This window comes from Abrus precatorius, unplaced genomic scaffold (genome assembly GCF_003935025.1).
Source record: "Abrus precatorius isolate BTA unplaced genomic scaffold, Abrus_2018 Scaffold2, whole genome shotgun sequence".
NCBI lineage: Eukaryota > Viridiplantae > Streptophyta > Magnoliopsida > Fabales > Fabaceae > Abrus > Abrus precatorius.
In genome coordinates, this window is record NW_020874362.1 from 34030184 (window position 1) to 34052513 (window position 22330).

Sequence of the window (22330 nt, forward strand, 5' to 3'; positions counted from 1 at the left end):
AACACATTATAACATGCATAAAGGTATTTTATCACCAACACTTCTTCTTCATATTATTGCTACGACTGATAATTTTATAACAATGTAAGAATAGAAATTCAATTAAAAGGAGATTCATAAGTAAAATAAATAAATCATAGAAGAGTGCATGAGGAAAAAGAGGAGGAAGATAATGAAAAAGTAAAGAAAAAAGTTTTGAGAACAATAAAAAAAAATCATAGAAGTTTTGTCTCATTATTATCTTGTTTTTCACCTTTTCTTAAATTTTGTTTGCATATATTATGTTTTTTAAGGAAAAAAAAAGTGAAAAGTCTAAATGAAGGATAAAAGAAGGGGAAAAAAGAAAAAGATGAAAGAGAAGAAGAGAGGCAATTTAGATATAATGTGTTTTCATTATAATTCACAAGAAAAATAAAGATGAACAATAATTTTTTAATAAAGTTAATATTTAAAAAAATTATTTTAAATACTTTTGTAAGTTAAGAAACTAAAATGAATAAATAAAATAAAAAACCAAATTAAAACAAATCAAAAGTTAAAGAATCAATATACTAATTTAACTTATATTTTATCACTTTAATAAATTTATTGACATTTTTTTATTTAATTAATTAACAAAGAAAAATAAATGTTTTTAAATATATTTTTAAACTCGTATAATAAAATTGCTTTGTCTACTTTCTAAAAGTACTAAAAAAATAAGAATTTCTTAAAACCTAAATTAAAATAATTATGAACTAAATTTATTTATCATAATTACTAATTTTTTTAATGACTTATTTAGTATAATTATTTGGTTTAAAATTTGAAAATTTTAAAAATTAAAATTAATTTTATATATTTAATTTTAAACTTATGTTAATTTCAATTTTTAAACTTTAATAGCAAATCTTAAATTCGAACTACAAAAATAGCATTTTACTTCTTAGTTATATATGAAAACAGAAACAAAAGTGAGGTATAACATAACAATAATAGTGAACTTTAAGATAAAAAAACGATAATATTAATATTAACGTCGAACATAATATTGAGAGACTTTGGATGGTAATTGCAATGATAACGAAAGATAATAGTAGAATGATGCTCCCTAGTTAATAGTTGCAGCAACAATTAAGAATTTGAAAGAAGTAATATTCAAACTGTTAAATCAAATAAAAACAATTGAAAATTAATCAAACTGAAGCCATTTCAAATTTTATTCTTCTAATCAACATTTCTTTTCTCTTCTTTTAAAAAAAAATTTCAACAAACACAATTCAATTTTATTCTTCTAATGATTTGTAAGAGAGAAATACTTAGATTTAAAAAAAGCAACCAATTTTTTTTTTTTTTATCTCTTCCACAAAAAATTAAATTAAACTGAAGCCTAATAGAATCATTGTAGATAACAAAATTCAGCTTCCAAAAATTCAAGTGAAACCCAACCAAAGCCCATTTACAGAAGAGGAAAAAAAAGATGTCTCTTTCCCTCATATCTCTCCAATTGTTAAACTCAGCTATTTAAAAGTGATAAACTTTTATATTAAAAAAACATATTTATTCCGCTTTTGTATCATTAATGTGATAAATACTGTTTTTAAATAAAATTTAATACTTTTAAATATCTAAACTTAGATCCTAAAAGTTAACAAAATCACAAAAGCATTTAAATATCACACAAAAAAGAATAAATAAAATAATACGTTTAATCAATTTACAGGGATCACGAGAAGATAATAAATTGCTGTGCTAATCTAACAATTACATGGCTTTGCTGGCAAACAGACAAACTACTCAAGTTAGTACGGAATCCACTTGGCAGCTAGTCACGAACAAAGACGGTGTTAATGTGAAGGTGCATCATCTAAATACTATAAATACAGCTGAAGAGACATTTATGCAGAGCTTTCTCGGGAGTGACAACTAATATAGGCTCCTAAACTCTCATTCACCAGCACCAACCTCAGTAATCCTTTACAGCTAAGGATCCCACATCAGCATGCATCAAACACCACATACACTAGTGTTTTTACATAAATTTCACAATCTGCATTATCGAATCAGTAGTTTATAAAAGCCATTATTTGGTAGGAAGGGAGACAGAATTAATTAAACAATGATCCTCCAACTGATTTTTCATGCATTTTCCACAACAGATATGTTATTTTAATGTTATAACTTCGCAACTGTCCATCTAATTTCAAGTCTCGGGCGAACATGGTCCCACAGTGGACAATGTCAACAGTAAAAATCCAAGAACTTAAATAATAAATAATTGAAGTGTTTGACAGCACACATGAAGAAGAGGAAGCCTCTTAACTAATAATTTGTTATAGGAGTAATTATATTTCTCGATTGTAATAAATGCTCATTTAGTTAGATGCAACTAACTGGATGCCATTTTTCCTACTTCTATTCTATATAAACCAATATGTACTCATACTGATTTGTGAATATTATCATTTGTTCTTTTTCATCACTACTTTCTGTTCTATCATTTTTCATAAGTGCAGGATTTCAAGTATTATCATTGTTTTTCTTAAATGGTTTATGATGGACCACGTCCGTCTAAGAAATAAAACATATCTTGAAACAGATGAAAAATTCATACCAGAAACAACCACTGGGGCTTCACAAAAATAATTTAGGCCTTCCATCTTATTAGCCTTAACAGTTTATAATTTTACTTAGAAATTTAGGCCATTATGTCTTAAGATATAAAGTTAAGGCTTAAATATGTCTCTGTCCCTTACATTTTAGCAAGCCTTTTGTTTTAGTCCCTCCAATTTTTTGTTTCTTGTGGTCCCTGATTTTTCAAACCTCAACAGTTCTAATCCTCAATAACTGTTAAATGATGACACCATTGCCATGTCAATTTTTTGTGCAGCCGCCACAGTGAAAGGGACCAAAACAAAAAATGCCAAAAAAATGTAGAGACTAACTAAAATTAAAAATATAGGGATCAAAACTAAAAAGGTTTGAAATAAATAGATCTAGAAACTTGTAAATATTTCTAGAGACCAGAATCATATATAAACCTAAAGCTAAATAATAATGACTAGTTCACACGGTAAATGCATTGTACATTATAAAAACAAAACTACATAGCTTTTGAGTAAATAGTTATCTCAGAGAAATTTGGGAAAGTTACTAATAACATGGTGGCTCTAACAAGTTCAAATGTAAATTTAAAACATAATATAAATGTTAGAATTTCATCTCGTGGACAATCAGATTGAATTTTTTCTCCAAACAAAAAGTTAAAAAAAAAAAATCCAAATGTCATTCATGACGGGATGCACTTTAGTGATTTCAAATATAGATAAGTCAATATTGTTAAAAAAAAGAAAAAGTAGATTAGTCAAAACAAGATAGTACATACCTGCAAGGAGTTAACTACAAACAGCCCAGGGATTAATTAACACCTATTGGTGGAGTGACTTGAGCATAATTCCCAAAAAAATTGAGATCTGAATGAACTGATTTCAAATAATTGAAAACCAGTAGTGATCAGCAGGAAAACTACTCAAATCCATATGATAGTATGGCCACCAACAATAACATGCTGCAACAAACTTGTCAAGGAAATCTACACCTTTTCTGCTGTACAATTCCTATAAGCATTCCATATCATTCATTTCACAGTTAGCCACAAATATATGCATCCCTCCCTTTGAAACTCATACTAAAACAAAATAACGAAGCCATCTATACAACCCGAACCCATGTTCCGCCACACATTGGGCAGCCATGTACCCAGCGGCTGATCCACCACATCTCCCGGTCATTCTGACTTGGTGAAGCAGCATCTGGAGAAGCAAAAGCAGAAGTCTGCCGCTGACATCTTATGCACTGCACCACGGAAGTAAATAAAATCACCAAATAGAAGATGCCCTTCCAGTCAGATTGAAAAAACTAATGGATAATGTAGAAGAATACACACAAGTGTTTAAATTTTTCAGTCACTATCAACAATAACATCAGTTGGCACTTCATAATTTTTCTTCTATTTAATTTATAATGATAATTAACACAAATACAATATCAAAAAGTTAAAAGACTTGCTATTTATTAATTATGTTAAGATTCTTCTGACTTTAAAAATCACAATAGATATATTAACTCTTGGACCAAACACAAAATAGTGTTTTAAAAGCTGCCAAAAAGTCAACCACTATTCACAAGGTAATAGCATCAAAAGTACAGTAATCAAATGATCAAAAACTTTAACCCCAATTGCCATTGACAGCCGATACAAGTGGTTTTAAGTAAAAGATAATGCTGAGGTTACACTTCATTTCAACTAGAGTTGCTTTTCACACATCAAGGCAATAGCTACAGATATAGAAATAAGTTAGACCTTGATTTCTAGGTCAATTATTTAATAAACCTGTTATCAAAATCTTTCTGACTCAGTGGTACAGATACAAATGTTTAGTCCCCCAACCCCTAAATAAAATGTTAGGTACAGTTCAGCACTTCCTAACCGATTCCTTCTTTCCAGCCTAGATCCATCTCAAGCTGGTGCATGATTTTTTACTTCTGTGAAGTAGCTTGATTGATAAGAATTATTTTTCAAAACCTATAGGAGTTTATACAACATGTTACAAGTCTATCTACAGTTAAAATAAAATATATCTATATCTCCCCAACATGTTCATTCAAATTTCCAATACAATAAAAAATTTAAATTCCTTAATTGAATATCGGTTATAGAAATTCTCCCCTTAGGTCCTTTTTACAAGGCACTTTAAACAATTACACAAATTAATAAAAGTAGTTAAAATTAGTTAATTTCTTTGACCTTCTAAAAATATTAAACATGACAATGTTACCCTCATTTAATATCATTGTTCCTAACTCTACTATTAATGTTTACCCTTATTAATTTTAATTTAGGTTTCCACCAACTTCATTTTTTAAGGGCAAAAGGAAAAAATAATAAAAATGCTTCATAAAAACTATAAAATGCCTTGGAACAACCTTCTAAAATGTGCCTTATAAAAAGGACCAGAGGGAGTAGTTTACCTAGGCCTGCAGAAAATTGCACAACTACAAATAACAACCATTTTCAAGTTATGCAACCCTTAAATGTACATAATTACAGAAAATAATATAAACAAATGAACAGGATTTATTTTCAAACCTTGTACCAGACCCCTTCAAGGCCAGTCTTCCATGTTGCAGTAACAACATCTCTTCGAGATCCCATTATACCAAGATAACCTCCCAAACCCACAGAAGTGTTCAACCCAAAAGCTGCATCTCTTTCAGACATCCTGCGCTTCCTTGGCCATAGGCGATGAGTTCCATAGTAGGCATCACAATGCTCCAATGAGCTGAAATCCAGTGGGTCAGAACAAATAAGTTTAGGTGCATCATTTGTACAATCCACCTCCTCTGGATCAGACCAAGGTCCACCAAACATGTTCCGTCTATGCCACTCTTCAGCTGGAGGGTGGAGTTCTAGTTCACGTAATAGAAGACCAGCAGCATCTGCACCTCTAGGACGGGGCATATTCTGCAAAGTACATTTTTGTTTTCATTTTGGCAGGGAGCATCCATCAAAAGTTCATACATCCAGAAGGAAGAAAAGAGAGATAAACATCAAAAGCTTAACTTCCAATATTCAACATACATAATCTAACAATGCTGTATCACAAAAATAAAATAAAATTTTGCTTTATAAAGGAAGCCTCATGTAAAGAAAGGTAACTGAGCTACTTTCTAGGGCCTACTTAATCATAAACTATCATCGATTAAATATCATAAAAAATTGAGACAATTACATGAAATACCAAGTACAATTAGTTTAATTTGTCTCCCAGAAATAAGAAACTGATAAAGGAGAAAAACAGTTACCTGCATATGTGGACCAAGGGATGCTTCCACAACCTCTGGCAGTACAGTATAGTTTCCATCAATATAATGCAGCCGAACCTGGATGTTGCTGCTCCCCACCTGAGAAACTGGCAATGGATGTTGCAGCCCTGCCGTTCGGCGGCATAGATCCATAAGCATCATAAAAAGCACCTTGACCTGCATTGCGAGTGAGTGAGAAAAGTAAAATTACACCCTACTTCTAATCCCTGTAAGACAGAAATTATAAAAGAAATGAGCCTCAAGTCATAAGACTCACAATGTTTATGACTGCATACCTCTTCAAACGTATATCCTTGGCCAGCATTCCCACTACCCAATCTTGAACGTCCAGAAGGTGCTTCTTCACCTCCTTTTGCTCCAGCTCGACCTGTCTGACCATCATCTGACTTAACCACAGCTGAAACTGGTTTTGCAACCTCCTCCACCTTGCCAGGAGGAGGTCCATTAGATTGAGGCTTTTGTATATTTGCATCGGCAGTTCTATTAGCAACCCCCATATAGCGAGGAAGTTGCGTTCGTCGAAAGAAAAAGCAAAAGAGCAAAAGTTGGCATAGTCTGTGAAGGAAATGACAGTCCCCAATAAGTCTAACTGCTGGTGTTCCAGGGAATGTTCCTGTATTAATGCTGATAGGCATAAATGTAGAAGGGCCACTGATTGGGTTAGGAGTTGGATTGGACCCTCCATCAGCTGTGTTACTAATCTTGGCAATAGCTCCTTGCACCCAGGTTTGCAACTGTGTGCTTCCCATAGAACTGCTGGTCCCATTTTGACCACCTGGAAAATATTGTCTTCATTTCAGTTAGATATGTATAGTAAACAATACATCAGGCTAACAGCGAACAACCTGGGTCGAGTGCAGCAGGATCTCCGTATAAAGGGATGTCATTAGATAAAGCAAACTATAAATAACAAATATTTATCCTCAAAAGGTCAAATTAATCTACAGGTCCTTGTATTTTTTGCGAACTTTTTAAATAGGTCCATAGCTTAAAAATTGTAAATGAGTCCCAATAGTTTCAAAAACTTTTTCAATTGAGGGTTGGATGAAGGACCCCATTAAGAAAGTTTTGAACCTATAGGATCCCCATCATAATTTTTAAATTATAGGTACCTACTTAGAAAATTCCTAGGGAGTAACGCACCTGAAAATCAATTTAAACACCAAAAATTAACATTTGATCAATGGACAGACCTTGACTTGTTGCAGGTGTTGCTGAGCTTTGCGTGGGACTAGCCACCATATTGCGGTTGCTTCCAGTGCCTGCAGTCACAGCATGACTTGCCAATGTGCGACAGAAACTTGCATAACGTCGCAAACGAGTAATAAAATGCGAAGCCAAATCAAGAACTGAATCCACATAAGCCTGCAAAGACTTGAACAATTAAGAAACAGGAAATTGTAGAAGTAATCAAAATCAAGTGTATAATAAATTTGAAGGACAACTCATGAAAAAAGCAAGCCAAAATTGAAAATTAAAAATTCTAAAGGGGTTTAATAATATATAGACTCAGAGCTAGTTGGCATGCATCTTCGTATATGAAACGCATAATTATATGCAAGCATCTCCATGCTAGTGTGGGAAAAAAAAATAGTACAACTATTGCACAGGTAGCTAATAGTATGCTATTGCAGTTTGAGAATGATACAGAAGTGGCACCAAGTCACATTTTTGTGGAGCAGCAATAGCAGCTTTGTTCAGCAAATATCAAACATACCACCGTCATCACAGACACTATGGTTAGCAGACAATCAAATCTTTGTTTAGCCACTCTTTTATATTACCCCAGATTATTAGGGTAACTTTCGAAATTCCACAAGTCCTCCCACATCAGAATGAAAATAGGATTCAAAATCCGTCATTCTTCGGAGAATGGATGAACTAGGTTACTACTTTCTTCCTTTGTATCTTCCATCTTGAACAGGCAAGTAAATCCCTTGCTTTTCCAACAGCCTATTCTAGCATCCCATAACCATAGTAATAAATAGCAGCCGCTATTACAACAAAATGGAGTGAAGCAGCTCCCTGCCGCTAATCCAAGTGCATATCATTGCGATTCTGTGTAACAGCCGGAGCACCGCAAATCAGGCCAAAATAGCGGAAAATTGTGGCTGTCACACAGCTGCTATTTGATGCATGACAGAAATGTCAAATTTATCCTTATTTACTTAACGTTAAAGGCTTTTGGGGTGGGGAGAGGGGCAATTTAGGGACTTTGCTCCCTCTATACATTGTCAATTTTTGCACGTTGTTGTACTTGTATCTTTTGAACTCAGTACTCTCGAACCCTAAGTGCTCCCATTCACCATCTTTGGCAATTTCTGCTTCATCCAGCAGGCCTCACAGTGGCCAAAATCCTCCAACCAAGTTCAAGTTAGGGACTACTTTCCAACCAAAATCTAACTCTGTTCACTATATTCAGCCAAGTTCTAGTCATCTTCTTCATTTCCAGCAAGACCCACACATTTTCCAGCGAGACCATTGTGTTGGGCTTTTTCCAGTAAGAGCACTCTGTTTTGTTCTATTTTTATTCTCTATTCTGTTCTGACTTCTAAGAACCCCCTCCAAACAATTGAAATTTGAAATCTTCAGCATATATATGTGTAGCATAATCTATATTTGGTGTATTTTAAATGTTTAGAATAATAGTCATCCCACTATCAGCTGTAGCATTTTTGGAGTCGGCACTTCGTGCTACTATCCAGGATTGACTATATGTCCATAATCACTGATGATTCCGCTCCTTCTAGAGTGTACATAGTTCATACTACCAAGTCTGCCACCTTTTCTTGCTGCAGTTCTTCCATGATTCCATTCTTTCTTTCATTTTTCCATGAGACATGTCCTCTGTTATGTCTCTTTTTGCTGTTGATACTTAAATTCAAACCCCTCTTTCACACTGCAATGCATCATCTCAGACACAATTAACCCAACAGAGCACCTAAGGCACAGCTTCAGTCTCTTCTCATCATTGTTGACTTGTTAAGGATGCCTTATATTGACATTTGACAGTGGTTGAGTCTAGGCTATGACCTTTAATTATTAAAGATGATATAGCCTTAATTTGGGCAACTATAATTTTTTAGCATTAATATGTGTAGTAATATACATTCTTTTTCACATAGTGGTATATCAGCCATCTTGCTATAGCAATTTTGGGATCAAACATTCTGTATTGCTATTCAAGATTAACAACTACACCATGGCAAGACCAAATAAAACAAAGATGAAATGCAAGCAGGAATATGAGCAGATAACCATAAAAAATAACATTTTATATTTTCTGATTAAGCAAAATAAGGTAAGCAAGTTTCCAAACTGTAACAAAATCAAACCTGAATATTAGGAATTAGTGCTGGTTCAACAGCCATTGATTCAGGGTCTATGTTGGATAATGTTTCACCTGAGGCTTGCCAGAGCTCAGGCAGCAAAGCTGAAGAATGTATCAATGCAGACTCAATTCCTTTCCCAAGCATATCCAACAACAACCTAGCTTGCATATCCAGAACCATCGCCCTGACCTCTTGGGCAGTGGATCCTTCCAATAATCTACACTTTATCCTGTCTAGACTCTGCAATCATTTAGAACAAGTTTATTTAACCAAAAAAAGCACTAACACGGATAAACCTTACCACATGGCATATGCCAGTCTGAAAATACAACAATAAACAGAATAAATTAGTAGAAGAAAGTCAATATTGTTTAGATTATAATAATAATTCTCCCATCTGAAAGACGTAGTACAAGGGTGGTACAGGTTTGGTTGGAAAGATATCCTTAGCAGCCTTTTTCCAGAAGTTGAAAAACTAAATGCAGACTTAAAACGACATGGAGAATTAAAAAATACAAAAAATGAATCAAATTTAAGCAGTGAACTGACCTCAGATCAAATGTTAACTATGAAAAGTTCAACATCAATTGAGTACTTTCTCATCCATAAGTTATTCAGTGAGTACAATCAATGCATTAAGTGGTTATAATTAATGATACAAATAGAAGTTTGACACAAGATTCCAGATTTCCAGGTTACACTCTCATCCATGAAATATCCAAATTTGGGGTTATGCTGGGTCCAAAATTCCAGATTACGTTTATATCCATGAAATATTCCATCACAAGTTGATATGAAACAATTTATCCTCCCATCACAGTTAACCGAAAAAGAATGTGACCCCTCCAAAGATAATAATGAAGTTGACAAACAGATCAAAGTAAACTATGAAAGCCAATGACAAAATGCTGAAAAGGTGATAGTAAACAGTAACGTACAGGACCATACTGTTGCCTGTGCTGAACTGAAGGAAGAGAATGGAAATCCGCATCCAAAACTGCAATAACGCTGTTAAGTGAAACTGAAACCAGGACAAAAAAAGTAGCACTTATCAATTTACAGCACTAACACCAATCATATTAGCAAATGCTTTCTGTGAGTGCACAAAATATGAAACAGGAAATCAAACTCTCCTTGCTGGCACAAACTTGAACAAAACAAAAAAAGCCAAAGGACGTAATAATAAGAACTGTCTTACCAATACCATCCTCAGCAGCACTCTGTGTGCATCCCACAGCATCCCACCAATCAACTCCAACTAAAAGGCTCCACCAAAACCTGTTTTCCTAACAGATGTAAGTACTAGGAAAAAGCCATGTAAATCATTGACAAAAAAATCATAACTTCTACTACCTGTCAAAGTCTGCAAAAAATTGGCAAGAGCTGTAAAATTATAAGCATATTAAGAAACAGTTAACATATCACATACTTAAAGCAATTAACAAAATCACCTTTCAGCAATTGCACGTTCCCAAGTTGACGAATTAGCCTTTACTTGACTAATGGGAACAGAAGGAGGAAGAACACGGATTATTCTCAATATTGTACAATTTTTGCTAGAGTCATGCCAAACAGAAGCTGAACAGCAGCTTGTTGAAGAAAATGCAGGAGCAGCAATTGCAGATCCAACATTAATCTGATAATTGTCTACAGGTGAAAAATTTGGACCAGAAAAGACATGGACACCACCTCGAAGAAAAGCAATAGCAATTTCACCACCATGAGCAGAGTAAACAACTCGGGCAAGCGTCCTGACATCACTTGGAAGATCAAATGGATCAAAATTGACCCTTTTTGATTTATCAGAAACAGACTCAGATACCCTTTGCACATCAGCAGCCATTCCATTTGCAGGTGGTTGATGGTTCTTGAAATCATTGGTAGGAGGTATGCTCAGGTCCACTTTCGACTGCCAAACAGTTTGCATGGGTGGTTGTCCACCCATACTAGAAGTAGGGTTCCCAAATATAGGATGGAGAACAACATGCTGCAAAGATGACTCCCAGCGTTGCACTCTCCATCCTGTAATTGATGGGCCTTCATCCGGATCATAAGGGGACATGTACTGTCCTGTAAGAAAAATCAGTTATACATCAATGTCTTAATTCAATTATCTGTGCACATGAAATTCTGGTGTAAAATCCTGACAAACTTGCATCACAGCCAATATCGTCACAACTAAGAGGAGTAAGAAGGCAACATATGTATAGGGTGTTTCTGTGTTTGTGGATCTAGGTAATAATGTTATCTTTTACCCAAGGATGTATAGTGCAACCTTCGAAGCACAACTATAAGGAGAGAACTTGATAACACTTTATTCAGTCCATCATCAGTAATTTGATATTCGACTTTTTCTTGGGGATACTTAATTTGTTCCATGCCAGATTAATTACATTTTAAATGACAACAGATGGCTTAAAACAAAATATAAGGTTATTTAAATGGGTTTCATACATGAATCCCAGATTCCATACCAAAAAATATACAAGAAAAGTGCAATTCTAATGTGCATCACTGCATCAAACATAGGATAGGATAAGGGTCTATCCTACTCTTATTATATTCTATCCTTATCAAACCCTCATATCCTATCATTTCTTATCCTACCATGTTCAACAAATGGGCCCTAAATAACATACACGAATAAACAAAATAGAGCTTCACCGATTTTAGAAGTCCTTCATCAGGACTCAGTAATAAAAACAGGTACAATCAATATCAATAAAGGCACACACCTTAGCACTGAACAATTTGCAAACTTGTTTGAGAAATAAAAAAAATCAGAATAGGCTTCATACCCTCAACTATCACAACAGCAATCACGGAACCAGCACGAGTTGGATCAAAGGCTACAGCTGTTACACCAGAACCCCATGTGGTGGTTGCTGCAGATTGAGCTGCAGCTTCAGGACTCACATATGCCGAAAAATTTGAAACTGGGGAGCAATATAGAGGTACAGCATCACCAACATTTTGGTCTATCTGTTTTTTCCCTTGCTTTGCTTCAGATAATAGATAATCTTGCCAACTAAATAAATATGCAGCTAAAGGCGCAAAACCAGCCCAGTTGGGTGGGCTAAGAGGTGGAACACCACAAGTGGTACTTGTCTTTGGAGTTACTTGGAAACCATTTCCAGGCCCAGGTGTGACCTCCCAAACAACAATGGTAGATGGATTAACAATTGGTACACCTGCCACGTGCATGGCACCACTATCTGTTATGATAGCATCACCAGCCATAATCCCACTGGGCCCACAACCCAGAAGTCCTTTGCTAGTGCAAAACCACTTGGGTGTTGTGCCATTCTGACTAGGAGGCCACTGGGACCAGTGAAGTTGAACTGAGCCCGACGAGAACACAGAACAGACACAAAAAAAATTCGGCCATCTAGCTGAAACAAAAACAACTGCATAGATCAGATACATTAGCATTGTACTATTTAATACTACAAAAAATATGCACTCAAACAAGGGAAATTTCAGGCACCATCATGGCACTGGCCATCATCACCCATCATTTATCACCATCTATAATTTGTCCTAGCATCATCCGATCGCAGATGGTTGAATAATTAAAACAAAAAATGTCAATGAACTTGTAACACAATTGGCACCAACTCAAGTATTCAAGCCTTGGGTAAAGATAACGTAGTGACCAAAGATCAGGATCTTATCTATGATCGGGGGATGGGGTTAAAGATCAAAAATCATAGAATCAAAAAATAAATTGCAAGATTCTACTATATATATATATAACATCTAAAAATATATATTATTCTAAAAAATTATTTATTTAAACAAGATTTAATAATCAATATATTTTCACCCGATTAATGGCTTATATTAATGGGAAGAAAATAAAGTTTCTGGCTTAGTTGACCAGAGAACACCCAACCCCAGAGAACCGCAAACCACCCACGTCCAGAGAACTCATACCACCCACACAGAAGCACAAAGACAAAGAAGACGTCACTCACGCAAAAGCACAAACATGAAGAGAAAGGAAGAGGTCGCCGTGCATGTGATAGGGTTCCAATAGTGTACGCGGGTCCAAAAAGCTAATGAAAAATGGGTTTTTTAATTGGGTCATTATATCTGACCCAAACACCAAGATTGGATCAGATTAAAGGTCACATGATCTTAATGGAAATGATCATGATCCTGGAAGGGTCCGATCTTTTGTGCAATCCAGATCATGGAGGGTGAGAAAGATTACAGGAAGTTTGATCATCCACCAAATCACCCATCCCTCTCCCCTACCAGAAAGAACCTTTAGCTCCAACTACCTAAAGAAATTAATCAACAAAATAATTCTAAATGAAACTAATCTGAATTTCAAATAATACATGGAAATATTGTTGTCAACAAAACAATAAAACAAAAATATTGCTAATTGAAGCTTATGTCATTTCAGATAATTAAAACAATAACAACACAGAGAGAAAAGAGTGAAGAACAAAAGCAAGGAAAAAACTTCGCTGATGGGTTCACCTAGTTTGTCACTATAACAAGGAAAAATTATCTGCAAAAGGTCAAAAGCAATACAAAAGTGGTACTTCCAAACATACATCTTAACACTGACAATTAACAAGACTAACGTGGAAAAGAAGAAAAAAATGCAGTCAATCACAGCAAACGAGCAGGTAGACCAATTGGCAGCAGCCTAAGAGATGTCAGAGGTTCAACCATCCAACAGGGAAAATATCCCCCCAACCAATATGGCCAGAGTTCCAATGTAATCAAGAAAAAAAAACCGGCAATCAAAAAGAATGTACAGAATAATTGACCTGAAGTTTGAGATTGCTGTGAAAGAAACTTTTCCTCAAAGGTTGACTTTGAATTGGCAGGAGCACTCGATTTGGATGAAAGCCACCTATACTATTAATTCACAAAGGATTTGATTCAGCTTAAAAATGGAGCAACCAGTAATACAAGGAATAGATTTGGGTTCTAACAGTCTGTCAAGCCATGTTTTAATCTCTTTTTGCAGAAAAAAGGATCCATGTTACAATTCGAAACTATGGTCTATCTTATTCAAAAATGATAATATATGAACCCTGAACTACTTGCCCAGAGGTTCAATCATTGCAACTTCGCAAGACTATGTTTGAAAATTATCAAACCAGGGGAGCGAGAGAGAGACAGAGAGAAACAGAGTATCCCTCTTATTTACATAACCACATAAATTCAAAAGAAAAAATTAGACAAATAAAAGACTGAATGAAATGTACAAAGAATTTGAACATATCAGTAGATGACTAGCCAATGTCATACCGGAGACACCCCTGATAGCCACTTTGTAACAACTGCAATATCTTGCCGCCACTCATGTTCACGCTGCCAACAGCTAGTGTCACGGACAAGATTAGCTGGCCCCTGAATGGGAAAACTACATTAAAGAAACAAACCTACAACACAAGCAAATATGTGCAATACAGAAGCCAAGAAAGGATAGACCTGGGCAAAGGATAAGTCATAAGTATACTAAAAAGATGTCCAAAAAAATAATTAAGCTCCTCTAAAGAGAGTAAGAAAAGGCATATCCACCATTGATTTGAATTAGAATACCTTGTAAACTTAACCCACTTCAACTCAATAGTGAATGCACCCCTTCTCGCTTAAGAAGAAGCAAATCCCCAAGAATATGCAATACAACGATAGTAGCAAATAATTCAGAAGCCCTAGGAATGAGATTGATAAACCACACTTACTTGAGCAGGTTGCGTCCAAATTGTTACCCTCCCATGGAAATTTGCAATCAATAATGCACGAGGACAAGAGGTAGGGGACCATTCAAGAAACTGGACAGAATCACGAGGAGAATCTGCAGAATACAAATAATTAAACTTCCAAAAAGAACAAAAACAAAATTGTTCAGTTGGGAAAAGGAAAGCTCATAATGAAAAAAGAAATCCAAATGGTAACATAATGTCTCAAGGAAACTATTATAATATTTGGTGTAGAACAGAATGTAAATGATATCTCCATTCATTGTCTAGATAACCAAACCATGTGACTACAATAATTCCTAAATTTGAGTTCTCTAGAATTTATTATTTTTATTCTATATGATTTTGGTCCAGTGACCAATGTGTAGTTTAGTTACACAGAATTCATCAAAATGTCCCTTGGTTTTCACAATCCTAAGCATGATATGTAGAGCATGAACAGAGACAAACCTCACCAATGTATACTGGGTGAACCCATTGCCCTCCGATACTAATTTTTTTCCATAATTCATATTCTAATTTTTTAGCAAAGAACATAGGAGAAATTATCAAAATGGATTAATAAATAATATCTCGAAAGAAAACCAAATAGCATTTTTTCACATTGTGGATAGAGGCAAGCAACCTGTGTTTGTTGAAAAACACTTGAGGAACAATAGAACTTGGACCTTGTTTCTCTTCCTAGGAAGTCTTACTGGTAAGTGGTCAATGATCTTCAAAGCTAAGGACAGTCCTAACAATCAACTTGATCATCTTAAGGCTCATTTGGTCACCAAAGTTTATACATATATTATTGACATGGATTATCGAGACACTGAACCTGTAGCAAAAATGGTTTTGTTCACTTTTTTTTTAATCTATGGCTACCATTTGCCGCTGACCTTACATCAACTAAATATCAAGAATTTTTTCTCCATGATGATATTGTTGAAGTTGAAGAAGTTGATATGGAGATCTTATTTGGAGAAATCACCACTCACTTTGTTTATTCTAATAACCAAATGGTGAATGTTTTCACCAAGTGTTCGAGGTTATCAAATCAGTTACATATGTAACAAGCTTGAAGCATGTGACCTATATGCTTCAATTTCAGGAGAAATGTTGAAAATGATAAATAATGTTGTGATCCAGGGTATAGGCTAGCCAAATCTTGCAAATGTGTCATTTCAAATACTTAAGATCCTTTTCGTATATAATTCAGCTCCCTATGCAGTTTGGACACAAAGTCCATCAGATGTCCCGCATTTTTCTCTATCCACAACAGAGGACCAGGAAAAATTTACAAATGTGATAAGTGTTTGTTTATTCCAGCTATTGTATGGCCCAATTCGGGTAAACTTCTAAAAAGTCCTTACAGGAGTCAAAAACCAGCATAAAAATTGAATAAAACTTCTCTCATAAGTTATAAACAACTTATCTTTTCAAATTTTCGAAAAGTTATGAGAGAGCTTATCAATAAATAGAAAAACATAAATTGTTTCTAATTTATGAGAAAAGTTTTATTCATTTTTTATACTAATTTTTTTCTCCTATAAGAACTTCTCTATAAATTTACTCAAACAGAACCTCTATATATAAGACCTCAAATTCCTTTTAGGGGTTCTAGAATGTACTATTCAGTACATATTTGGTAATAGATTAATTTAGAGAAATAATTGCTTATTTTTCAAAATATCTCATAGCATTAGTAAAAATAAGCTATAATTTCTCCAAATAAGTTGTGAACCAAACACATTAAATTTGCCTTCTTTCTTATTCTATCAATATTCCTACTAAATTTGTAATAACACTATGCAAAAACTGATGGTTGAAGGAGGAGGCGAGCCTTGGTACAATGTTAAGATGTGGTAACCTCATAAACTAGGCTGCCTTTTTTATTCTGTGTTTCAGTTAGGAGAATAATAATGGGAAAGATGGTGATACATTTGCATATACTGCCAACACAAAAATCTTCAGTTTTGTTCATTTTTGGTGTTGTTAAATTTCCCTTGGAAATTATGTTCAAGTGAAACAACTTTATATAAACATGTCATCAATAACTACTCCAACAGCAAATCAATAAATAGAGTAAAAAATGTCATAACAAATGATTTTCATGAAGTTTATCCATATCAAGGTTCTCTCAACTGGTTGAATTTAATGTATTCTAGTGCTACAAGATTTGAAAATTAGAAGTCTTCTTAGGTACAAGTGAAGATCTTAACTCCAACTTTGTAGCCCTAAATCAAAACATTGTTACTATTAGCTGATGCCAGTTATGCAGTGGAATACCCTTGTATCCTATAAGCTTTATACTACGAACACAGGAGAATTATAAAAAGAATACCAATCAAAAACTTTACAATTTGTAGCCTGCTTTGGCATAAGATACCAAAAAAATGATCATCCAGGGTCACAAAATGAAGTAATGACATCAAACTACCTGCTATGACATTGAACACAGCACACTCCGTTGGCCGTTCTGGAATCACAATATGAATTGGGATCCAAAATGGTGAATTAGCAGTTGAACTATGGAAAAAAGAAATACAATAAGCATTAGAAATTGCCGAAAAAACCAAACATAGGTCACCAGAAGACCAGTGTAATGAGCAAAAGTTACATGAATGAGCAGGGCAGACTTCCTGTTTGTAGAAGTAAAGTAGTATGTAAACTTCAAACTAAAATAAAAGGAACATTCAATAATAATGTGGGCTTCAACAAAATTAAATTCAGCTAGTTAAGAACTTAAACAAGCCAGTTTAAATTTTGCAATACATTCAGGTCATTTGAGTTTACCTGTAGGTTTGTCTAATACACACGTGGCTAAAATATACACATAATAGGTTGATGTGAATCAGAAAAATCTACACAAGACAAACACAGCAAAAACCATGGATCACAAACTACTCAAAACAACAGTTACTTTCTTATAACCATTGTTTAACACGAACCAAAAGTCAAATAACTTATAACAATTAATGAATAAGGAGCAACAATCATTTAAAACATCACTTTGCTCCATTAATTTCAATAATATTTAAATCTTGCAAGGTTTTTAATTCAATCTTTATCATTCATGGGAATTATTTTTAGGTATAAAATTTTGTTAATTGTTGGTAGTCTAGGTTAATCAGATGAAATTGCAAATCACCGGCTTCAAGTTTAAACCTCTAGCAAATTACCACTGGAGTTTAATTTTAGCAAACCATCCACTTAAACTGAGCTCTATCAATTCACTATTTTTATCAGTTCTCATTTACATGGTTTACACCATACACGAAGGTATTTTTTGTTTCCCACAACCAAGCACTTTCTAGCATTGAAAAGAAAAGTTGTATTAAACTTAGGTTATAATTATCGAAATTTTGGAAATGAAAATCAAGAATTGCTAAAATGGTTAAAGTGAATAATAGACAAAATTTAAACTTTATAGAGGGTAATTTGCAGGAAGACTAAGGATGGAATAGGTAATTTGAAAAATAACCAGATAATTATAATAGAAAGAGTTCTAATAGAATGTTACGAGGGGGGAATATTCCAAAAAGTACATTCATTTTAGAAGTTGAGATTATTGTTGTACCAGGAGCTTTGTTGTTTCTTGCTTCTTGTACTACACTAGAACTTGGCCTAAAACATTAATATGATTCATGGATAGAAGTAATAGATTGGTTTCTAAGGATTTGGCTCTTCTAAAGTTAAGATCTGAGTAAAGTGGAAAGTAACAGGATATTTGTCGTTGATTTAAATTAAAGTATCTTGAAAACTCAACCCACTGTGAGGCAACAGTACACCTTAACTTTTTCACCTTAGTGGAGCCAAGCTTGGCTTTTAATAGAACCAAATGGAGTGAATAGTTATCCATGTTACACCAACCCACCTAGCAGGACAAGGCCTGGTTGCTACTGATAAGTGTATGGTCGGTATTTTAAATCACAGTTATCCAATTGTTAGTTCTATTAGTGAAATATATTTTCTCTTTTTCATCTAATCCCTATAATCTCAACACGGTAAAAGAGAAACACCATCCAAAGTAACCTGATGTCGTTCTTTCCTGTCCTCTTAATCACTTTGCTTTAGTTTCCATGGCTGTGTTCACTTTTTCAGCCACTTTTGTTTTACTCGCTTGCATTCTTAACACTGTTCCACTTGTTTTCTGATTAGTCCCAGAAAAAAGACATCACCATCACATCTGGAGATCACCAAATACCATCAAGTGAAAGATCGTAGTCAGAAACCTTGCCACTCATCACCAGCTCATTCAATTCATTTGTGCTGTTATCAATACAAGCCATGAGCCAAGCCAATGAACAAGTCATTTTCAAATTGTTAACCAAGCCATGAGATTTGTTGACTGCAACATGTGAGTCATTTTCAAGCCTGTTGTAGACAATGACATTCCAGACTTCTAGACTTCGGGTTTAGATCTCCAAAACTTAATTTTAAAGTTCTTTTTTGCAGTGTGAAGCACGAAAGCTTCTGAATTACGTTTTTGGGAAATTAGGAGAAGTTGTTCAGTACTTTTTTGGACTTTTCTGTATTCGCAAACCAGAAATGTCAATTTCACACCATGCATAAATTTCTATTGGTGACTTTGTATTCCTGTTTTCAAAATGGTGTATCTCTTACATTGGTCATGCTCATTTCCTTCAGGCAACCCAATTCCTTTCCCGGTGTGACTCTTTCACGTAGTTCTGCTTTGTTTGGCTATGTATTTATCATTCCAACCACTAATACATTGTGTAATCTCCCTCAATGTTGTCAAAATCAAAATTTTACCTAATATTGGAAGAGGGGTGAAACCGTGAGAGATTGTAAATTGTGTGATTTTAACACATTGTTAAGATCTTACCCAAAACTAAAAGCATATCTAAACATAAAAATATGATAACATAATTAACTATTTCATGTATTTTCTGTATTTCAGTCTATTTTATATTTGATACTACTTATAAAAAGGGGAATAAAAGAATTAGAAAGAGATCAGCAGATAAAAATTAGTCCAAAGGTCTTGTATCTAAATTAAGGCCCAATTACTTCTCTTCAGCCAGCCCCAGCAGAACTCCAACAACCTAAAAGAAGACAGAGATGCTCTAACACACCAACACAGACCAGAAACTTGGAGGCTTGCAAAATCGTCAAGTCAGAAACTTCAAAGGCAAAAACAGAGAAGACTGTGTGGAGGCAGGAGATAGTGAATGGAAGCAGAACACAGAAACAGAAGTTCTAAGGCAGAAGCTTTGAACTTCTCTCTGCAAAATAAAAACCGGGGGGGGGGAGAGAACAGAGAGATAGCACCAAGTGAAGGAATGAGAAGGTGGGAGAGATTAGGGTTAATTTGGGGTGCGGATTTGTGGGATTTTTGCTAAAAGGGTTGTTGGCGAGCTCAGTTGCAACAAACACATCCAGATCAGGAAACATGGCAGATTCTACAATCCTTCAAGCATGATTGGTGATTTCACTCTGAGCAATCCAGCGAGAATGATTGCAATTTTGACAACAATGGTATCTCCTATTGTCTCTTTAAAGCATGTTTTCTTCTATTTTTAAAGTTCATAAAAAGCTGTGATTTGTGAAGCCTACTATATTTTGGCATCTTATTTTGATAAGGTAGTGTTAGAATTCTAGATTTTTTATTGCATTCACGAGTATATTTATGTTAGGATTGTTATTGATCTGGGCTCGTTCTAGCTGTACAACACCTGTATTCAACCTAATGTTAGTATAAATATAAATAGGAGCATTAGGGTTAAGGTTTTACATCTTAGCATCGCATTTATTAAGAGTTCTTCTAATAAAACATATTCTCTTTTTTCTACTTCCCTACAATTCCAACATTTCTCGTATGTCAAGTTCATCAAGTTTTTAATCTTCCTTTTAAGGGTTCCAAAATTTCGTTAGAAAGCTGTTTTCAAAGTACAAAAGGACTTCAGAATGTGCATAACAATGAGTTGCCTTCTAACCACCACCAAGCATGTTATATCTGTTAACGTAGACATCAATTATATTTCTCAACATCTGATGTCCAAAAGTTGAACCATATAAAGTTTCATTGCCAAATTCATCAGCCAAGCCAACAAATAAAACAACTGGCAAATAGCAGAAAAAATAGTATGCAAGCCAATTAATGATACAAGTTCAAAGACACTGACAAGTATACGAAAGGAGTTAGAATATCTCCTCTCAGTACTTCATTTAGGTCTCAACTATCAACATAGATAGGAAAACAGAAAAAGCAAGTTAGGAAGTTTGAGATGCTCATCAACTAAACTAAGTCAGTACGTCTTGTTCTTAATGAAACATATAGAGCATGGTCCAAAATTTCCAGGCAGGAACAAAACCAAAACAAAAGCAAAAACCTTGGGATTCTGGCACATGTTTCTGCTGCACAAGCTATAGCATTCAGTTTTCCACACCAGGAAACAGCACTGCATAAAAAACAAGCAATATCAAAAAAACTGTGCGAGGTACCAGAATTATTATACCATAGAAGGCCTGAAATAGAACACAAACAAATTCACTTTACAGAAAGTCATTGCAAGACCAGAATAAGCCAGTCACTGTCAGAATCTAAATTTCACTCTGAAAAACTCGCTATGAATTACTGCAACATAATATGCCCATCGGCATAAGGATGACAACATAATCAGAAGGAACATGAACACGTTCATTATGTTCAGTGGAGAGTGCACATACCTAAAATTACGACAAAGTTCAGGAACGCTCATCTTGTGCAGCAAATTGGACCTTGGCTGCTTAAGCCTGATGGAAAAAACGGTGGCAGGGGTGACGGAATCTTCCTCCATTGGATAATGTTCCTGCTGTGGATTCTCGTCTACAACGAATTCTTGGTCTTGGGCGTTGACCGCGGCGGAATCGGTCTTCTCGGAACCCTTGGGAGGGTCTTGATGTAGGGGCACAGACTGAGCCACGGGCTCGCCCTCAGGGTCCTTTGTCCCACCAATTTGATTCATTCCCAAAAGCCCTAATTTTTTATATACGAAGGCAATAGAGAGAGAGAGAGAGAGAGAGAGAGGGGGGGGGGGGGGTTAGTGGTGGAAAGTCGCAATTGAAGGCGACAGATAGCACTGTTGGGGGGAGAGAGAGAGAAAGAGTGGGGTTAGTGTGAGTGGGAAAAGGGGAGAAACAGAGGGAGGGGGTTTGGGGTTTTGATTTTGTTTGTTTAATAAAGGAGGGATTTTGATAGGATGATCTGAGGTTAGGGTTTTGGTGTGGTGGACAAAGCAAAGCCGGTCATTCCCATTTCCAGGATCTCTTTCTTTTCTTCCTTTTTTTTAAGCTTAATAATAAGGTGCCGTGCTGTGCTCTCTATGCTTTCCGGATTTTCACTTTTTAACCTTTTTTGCCTCCTCCTCATCTAAAAGCCTCGGTGAGTTTCCTGCAAGTCTAAGAAAATTCCAGCAA

The 22330-nt window shown here is 35.0% G+C and overlaps 1 protein-coding gene across 4 annotated transcripts; it reads right to left on the reverse strand.

Annotated features, from left to right (window-relative positions):
* Positions 1-1632: 1632 nt before the first annotated feature.
* On the reverse strand, positions 1633-22098 carry LOC113859076 (mediator of RNA polymerase II transcription subunit 16-like). Of its 4 annotated transcripts, none has more exons than XR_003503501.1 (16): positions 21602-22098; positions 21265-21333; positions 17349-17437; positions 14909-15021; positions 14472-14573; positions 13985-14075; positions 11996-12589; positions 10649-11267; positions 10396-10475; positions 10136-10218; positions 9201-9437; positions 7059-7230; positions 6122-6640; positions 5845-6021; positions 5129-5503; positions 1633-3834 (listed from the first exon to the last, which is right to left on the reverse strand). XR_003503501.1 is itself a non-coding variant. In XM_027491893.1 (16 exons), the coding sequence occupies exons 1-16, from the start codon at positions 21877-21879 to the stop codon at positions 3691-3693; spliced, it is 3741 nt and encodes a 1246-aa protein (XP_027347694.1). In that variant the 5' UTR covers positions 21880-22097; the 3' UTR covers positions 1633-3690. The 4 variants fall into 4 exon arrangements, 3 of the variants coding, with proteins under 3 accessions (XP_027347694.1, XP_027347692.1, XP_027347693.1); XM_027491893.1 differs by having other exon boundaries at positions 6141-6654; positions 7055-7230; positions 21602-22097; XM_027491891.1 differs by having other exon boundaries at positions 6141-6654; positions 7040-7230; positions 21602-22097.
* Positions 22099-22330: the final 232 nt, after the last annotated feature.

Bases quoted from the DNA above. Each gene is read 5' to 3' on its own strand.
- LOC113859076 (XM_027491891.1), bottom strand. From the start codon at position 21,879: ATGAATCAAATTGGTGGGACAAAGGACCCTGAGGGCGAGCCCGTGGCT. The intron at 17,438-21,264 runs GTTTTTGCTTTT...TTTTTTCCATAG, and splicing joins ACATGTGCCAGAATCCCAAG to TTCAACTGCTAATTCACCAT. The intron at 6,022-6,140 runs GTATGCAGTCAT...CTCGCAATGCAG, and splicing joins AAGGATATACGTTTGAAGAG to GTCAAGGTGCTTTTTATGAT.